Source organism: Salvia miltiorrhiza, chromosome 3 (genome assembly GCF_028751815.1).
Source record: "Salvia miltiorrhiza cultivar Shanhuang (shh) chromosome 3, IMPLAD_Smil_shh, whole genome shotgun sequence".
NCBI classification, from domain to species: domain Eukaryota; kingdom Viridiplantae; phylum Streptophyta; class Magnoliopsida; order Lamiales; family Lamiaceae; genus Salvia; species Salvia miltiorrhiza.
In genome coordinates, this window is record NC_080389.1 from 44,030,646 (window position 1) to 44,037,321 (window position 6,676).

At 37.6% G+C, this 6,676-nt stretch overlaps 1 protein-coding gene and 1 long non-coding RNA gene across 2 annotated transcripts; one reads left to right on the forward strand and one right to left on the reverse strand.

The window, feature by feature from the left end:
- The first annotated feature begins 537 nt into the window (after positions 1-537).
- LOC131015942 (uncharacterized) lies at positions 538-4,009 on the forward strand. The gene is made up of 3 exons (XR_009098786.1): positions 538-834; positions 1,701-1,805; positions 3,222-4,009. It is a non-coding gene; the product is annotated as an uncharacterized LOC131015942 (long non-coding RNA).
- Positions 4,010-4,627: 618 nt separating this feature from the next.
- Positions 4,628-6,337, reverse strand: LOC131015941 (F-box/kelch-repeat protein SKIP25-like). The gene has a single exon (XM_057944463.1). The coding sequence runs from the start codon at positions 6,090-6,092 to the stop codon at positions 4,785-4,787; it is 1,308 nt and encodes a 435-aa protein (XP_057800446.1). The 5' UTR covers positions 6,093-6,337; the 3' UTR covers positions 4,628-4,784.
- Positions 6,338-6,676: the final 339 nt, after the last annotated feature.

A 6,676-nucleotide genomic window follows, 5' to 3' on the forward strand; every position in this document is an offset into this window, starting at 1 on the left:
GTCTGTCCCAACTAACAACTCTGTCACAAGACGAAGCAGCTAACACAGGCAGGCAGAATGATGAACTTTGGAGGAGCTCTTGAATTTGCAGCAAGGGTTCTGGATCTCAAAATGCATAACCTAGAAAATAAGGTCTTCTCTGGTATTTATAAGCACTCAACTGAACGTGGACATCATGAATCATCAGTTGCATAACTTGAAGTAACTTCCTTCGGTAGTTATCTCCATGATCTCCATAATCGCCACTGCCCACTCTTTTTAAAACCGCTCCTCCTATTTATTGTATTACCTGTAAAACAATATAATAAAGATATATAAATAATAGGAAGATAAACTGATTAAATAAACCTCAAGGATGAAAAATTCGAATGGTTAAAAATGAGTAACAATTTTCATGTTTGTTAGTTAACCATGAACTAATAACATCGTTTGCTGGTAATACACCAGCAAACACGCGTTCAGATCATGTTGGTAACACATCAACTAACATGTTTAAAAATGAAAATCTTAACATTATCAAATACTTTGAAGCCGCTTATAAGCTCCTAAATAACTTTAAACAACTTATAAGCTGCTCAGCCAAACATCCTCTAAATGATGCGAACGTGAGCCTGAAATCTCGAGCAATGAACGCTTGATATTATAAGCTAGCCAGTGTGGAATTACAAATGAAGAATTCAACTTGAGAAGCTGAGCCTCATGTTTATGCCAACAAACGAAACATAAGGACCATGGGAAATTGCAGCAATTGAATCATTAAAGGATCATGACAAGAAAGCGTTGGACCAGAGTGGTTGATCAACTGATGTGGATCAATCAGAGGATGCCAACACCGTAAGCACCTCATACTTATTCTCACAATCGTAATTTGCATAATAAAATCAAATGTACGCATTCTTCGCCAAAAAATTATTCAGCGCCCACTGTTTTAGTACTGTTTTTAAGCGATAATCAAGCTCTTTGTTCCAATGGATTCTAAAATCACATTTATTTCAAGATGTGCGATGTAGATGCTAAAAAAAAGAAAGGAAAAAAAAAATGCGATGTAGAAAGTGCGCGCAAGTTGTTTGACAAAATGCCCCGATAGAATGCAGTCACATAGAACTGCATGATTTATGAAGCTTGACGAATCCCTTAAATTAGCATCAATTGCTTGCTCATATTCCTGCATATCTCTGGGAAACATTAGAGTTTGCAGGATACATGAAAATTATGAATTAAGTGATTTAATTGCAGAATAAACTTTACACCAAGGACCTTGTGATGTTGGGTTGTGTATGCTTCAGTTAAACATATATGCTGCACGTGACATGTGCAAGAATACAGCACATACTAGAGAAAAAGTAAAACAAAGTGAATTGATCATGAAAGAAATGGGAAGTAACTGGATTGACCTACATGGAAGTGTTTCTTGCTCCTCATATAATGATTAGTCTCATATATGAACCTAAAGACATACAAAGAGTTGGAGCGCGCTCTATACTCATAAAACAGTTTGGTTAGATTAGCATGTTTTGCTACATTATCCAGGAATTTGAAATTTCGGTGCTAAATTCTGTGATTATAGAATTTGTCTTGTACTCTCACTAGTTTTCTTCTGCACCACTGATTCTGTAGTTTCTTGAAACAGTAGACTTTCATTGGTTTCCAGTTGAAAGTGACAGTTCTGATCTTGAAGTGTTTTCTTTTGTGAACTATAGGAGGTGACTGTTGAGACAGCTGGGAATTCAAACATTTTTGTAGATTATACTGTTTTGTGATTCACTGGAACTTCTCTGGCCACACATTTATTTGCAATTCAAGAGGTAAAAGCTGATTTCTGTTACTCCATAGAGATGTGACCTTACAAATTTCTGTTAGTTATTTCACTGGTTATTCATCTGACTTTATTTGAACAACTATACAAGCATGCAGATATTACCTAATAGTTCACTGTTCTCATTCCACATCATTGAAAAAACTAATGTACACTTACGGTGTGTTTACTTTGATGGATAAATTTATTATGGGAAAAGGAGGGATAACAAAAATTTATGTCTTTAAATGTCTCATTTCTCTTCCAACATTTTACACAAAAGAGAAGCTCCACCATTTTTCCTTCCTTATTTCACTTCAAGGATGGATAATATTATCCATCCATTTTCTTTTGTGTAAAATGTTGGAAGAGAAAGGAGACATTTAAAGGCATAAATTTTTGTTATCCCTTTTATCCATCAAAGTAAACGCACCCTTAGTGATATATGTAAATGTACTGCACGTAACTGATGACGTAAGCATGTACAAGTGAAGGCAGACTATAGATAGTAGTATAAGCTGTAAACGGCACAAATTAGAGCGAACGTGCTAGTCTCAGAGTCTTTTAGCTCAAGTTATGAAGATTGTTCCAAATAAGGTGGAATTGCCATTATAAGACAAAATATGATCTGTCCTCTGTAAATTATGCAGGGATGAAACTCTGACTATAAATTTATTGTTTGCTTCAAAGTTTGCAAATATGGCTATTGCGCCCATGATATGTGTTATATGGCTCACCAGTTTTTAATCACTTCATTTTCATGCTATAAAATTTAGTTTATGAACAAATAACATTTCTCTATATGGTTCTGCACTGATGAAGCAGAATGATATTGATTAAATTTCTTCTTAAATACTTCTATTTTGTGAACTGTGAAGTTGTGTAATGTCAAATGATTGAAGACTTCACGGATCATGACTGTGGGACAGTGACGATACTCTAAATTAGCATCTGATGGCTGCTGATTGAAATAGGAAGTATTTTGGACAATTCTGCTCTATTTGACACATGTATGTGGAAAAAAATCCTTCTTACATAAGCAAACAAACTGGGTTTGGACAGCTGGATAGTTAGGATATCTTTTACTTAGAACCTCTGTAGATGCTTATTTTTAATAACGTTTTCCTACCTTTAGTGGATGAGTGAACAAGACAAACACATAAGTTCTGGTTGGTTTTGTTTTGTATAATATCCTAGTCAGAATGCAAACAGAATGATGGTGGAGTGGTTTGAGGGTTAATACTTTAGTGGTTGAAAAGTTTACCGTAAAGTTGTTCAAAGACTTTGATAGATGGGCTTAAACAATAACATGCTTTACAAATCCATCTGAAAGGTTTCATCTTGGCATTTTCTTGGTTGCTGAAGTTTATTTTAATACTTGTTCATATCAAAGACTACTCCTAATTAATAATCGTTGTTTTTATAGGGTCAGTTCAAGCAATGACGTGCCTTCAGGAAATTCTCTATGTTTGGTGCATTTTGCTTTTGTGTAAAAGTAGATATTACGTGCAGACCCTGATTGGCTGAACGGGGACCTCCTTTCCAAACAGCAGATGATGCTAAAGGCTATTGATTCCTCAATTGGTCTTTTCAAGTACGAGAACATTCATGCTTTAGGCTAAAGTAAACAAATTTCCAAAGGCATGCATGCCCTATATATATTCCATTTTCTTAAAAGTCCTGATCTGCTAAATAGTAATTAAAAAATATGCGTCGCTAATATATTAGATATTCTATAGAAATAAGTTTGAGAAACAAAATATCCCAAAAGAAGAATTTGATGAATAAACACAGCCGCACTTGAGCAACATTTTGAGCCTCATCTCACAGTTGCTAGGTGTATTTTGAAGTTTACTTCTTTACCTTATGCACGTCTCTGCAATTTTGCGAGATCCAAAAGCTTCATTGTAATGTCCGAGAGATGCTGAATCTTTGAAAGCTTCACCATTAAGTCTAAACTCTTTGATCAGTGCAAGGATTAGTTAGCAATAGCATAAATTATATATCTATGACCAATGTTCTGTACTTTTATCTCTATACAGTGAACTAATTAGTGGATTACTGTTGTATCTAACTTATGCTTTTAGACAGCTTGTTTTGGACTTTGGACTCTTGTTTATTAGCATACATAGGCGTGCAATGGAGTTCTGTAACATACATTGGTTCATCTTGAAACATGCAATTGTTTTCAGCGTTAAAATTTATAAAAACTTTTCATGTAGGAATTATTTCAAAGTCAGATATCATTAAAACATTGTTACTGTTATGCAAAAGGACAGGATTCATAATTTATGTAGTTTTCCTTGGTTGCTGCTGATACATTGCAAGAAGATCTAGGTCTCGGTAGACATAATAAGCTTATGGTGTAGCTTATACTCTTGAATGAGTTGGCAGTTCAGTACGACCATGCTAAGACACTAAGGGGATGTTAGGATTGGAGGATGATTAAAATAATCAACCCAACTTTGGGGTGATAGATAATCATCCAATTGCATGATTAGGGTGCGAGCTTAGTTATCCATCACGGGCCGAATCATGCAAACCAAACACTTGATTAAGTTGGATTGTTTTATCAATCATGTCTTATCACTCAAACCAAACGCCTCCTACAGAAAAAACTTGGTGGGAGTGATCCTCTGATCTTAGTCATAGCTTCATCTAGCGAAGTTTACGCCTGCAACATGTAGTGATCCTTTGATGAGCCTTATGCCATTGCTTGACTTATACTTAAAGTGAACAGGAAGGACATACCCTGTGGACACTAAACCAATTTCTTGTAATTGATGCAGGCATCTTGAGAAGTATCGGAATCTTTATGGGGTGAATTGAGAATGGAGAGAAAATGTTTGAAACTAATGTAAGCAAAGAGGAGGACCTCATGTTCATTTTACAAGTTAAGTGAAAAAATGTATTTTCCTCTTTTTGCTTCATGTGTTCAATTTTCATCTGAAACTGTTTCAGATTCGCTACAGAGTTTTGAAGAATTCAACTACAAGATGGACCAATGCTCTGGTAGGCTCATCCTTGGTAATATGTGGACTGCAATGACTTCCATACCTTGCGGAGGCTCCAATATCCAAAAGTTAGGAGGCCTTGTAGTTGCGGCAATGTCCACCACAAAAATCTTGCCACCATCAGCTGAAACAGCGCATACTTTTCCACGACCTGCAGATATATGCTCAGCACCTTTCAGGTGGTTCGAAGGCCCAACGAACTGCTCCCAGCAATCATTATCTGGATTATACTTGCTCAAGGATCCAGTTTCCTGATCTACCACATACATAACTTCATCGTCTATGGTTGCTGGCCCAGTCCAGCCCCCCAGCATCCCCCTTGGCATTTGCTCCCATTGATTCATTACAATGTTGTACACAGCGCCTTCTTTCAGTGCTTTCCCTTTTATGTTTACCATGCAGAGTTTCCCTCTATACCCAATTGCTTCAATGGGTTCTCTACTAAACTTTGCATCTTTAAACTCTGCTCTCGTTTCCCAAATCCAGTTGGCTTCCTTCTTTGACATGTCCCATCTCTCAAGAGATATTGCTACATCTCTATGGTACTGTGCGCCTGTACCACTAGCCACGTAGACTGAGCTATCTATTGAGCCAGTGACACACCATCGCCTAGGTGAGGCAAACGGAGGTCCAAAGATCCACTTGCTGGACAGAGGGTCGAATACTAGTGGACAGGTAAGAGCTGGGAGAAAATTGTGAGTGTTGGCAGCTATGAGAAGTAGATGGCCTGATGCCGTGATAGATTGGATTGGAAGAATCCTTGATATGTAAGAAGGGTGTCGGCTTAGCATGCAGAGAGGCGGAGGAGGAGGGCTTGGAAGGGATCTCCACTTCCATGCAATGGGGTCGAAGCAGGAGAAAGTAGCCGAGTGCAATTGGCATTCACAGTTGGGTGCAGGGGCAGTTGGTGCTAGAAGAGCATAAAGAGAGTAGAATGGTGGGAAGTTGGGAGAATAGATGAAGCGACGCCATGAAATGCATACACTATAGAGGAGGGAAGGTGGGAGATCTGCAAGACAAAGGCGTGCTAGATGGTTTGGCAAGCCCGGGAGTAAGACTGGCTCGCTTTCCAACTGAAACTGCTCGTTACCATCGATGCTCAGGTCTTTGTTTTCACAGTGTTTCTTAGCAGCAGCATCCATGGTGATGGGGGTTGTTGCTGCTCTCATGGCATGGGAAAGCTTGTATAAGAAGGTAATCAACTTTACTTGCCTTTTAAGCATTATCTTGGACCAGTTTATGTGCCAAAGTGGAGTAGGTTTTGCATGAACTAATGCAACCATCCTTTTGGCTAATAAATATTTCAAAAGTATATAGGACAATAATTAACCTTCAAAAGTCTGTTGACAAAATGCTTTAACTCATATAAACTACCTACATTTCAAAAACTAGATTTTCGACCTTTTTCTGCTGTGGGGAGATAATAAACAAGTTTTCATACTTGCAGTGGGATATTAAATATGATACGAATTGTGAACTAGAGAATTTATCTAACAATATGTCATTCTCTAACATGTGATGTGTTGGAAAGGAATATTTTGTCTTGTTTTTACTTGAATTAATTAATGTCTCTGGTTTTTTATTTGTTAGGTGGATATTTGAGAAAATTATAAAAAAGAAAAATGGTTAATGCTACTAATATTTTATTGCGACTAGTTCACGATCTCCTTTTGGATTATTTCGACCACAGAATAATCAGTTGGTCTTGGGGTGCGGCTGCCCCCCACCCATTTATTTATTTAACTCATTTTAATTATTTAATTTGTGATGCCCGGAGACAAAGTGCGGAGTGATCGGTGCAAAAGAGGCACAGACAAGGAGCGACTCCGATTAAGACTTCCAAGCAGAGGGGCGCAGGGATGAACCG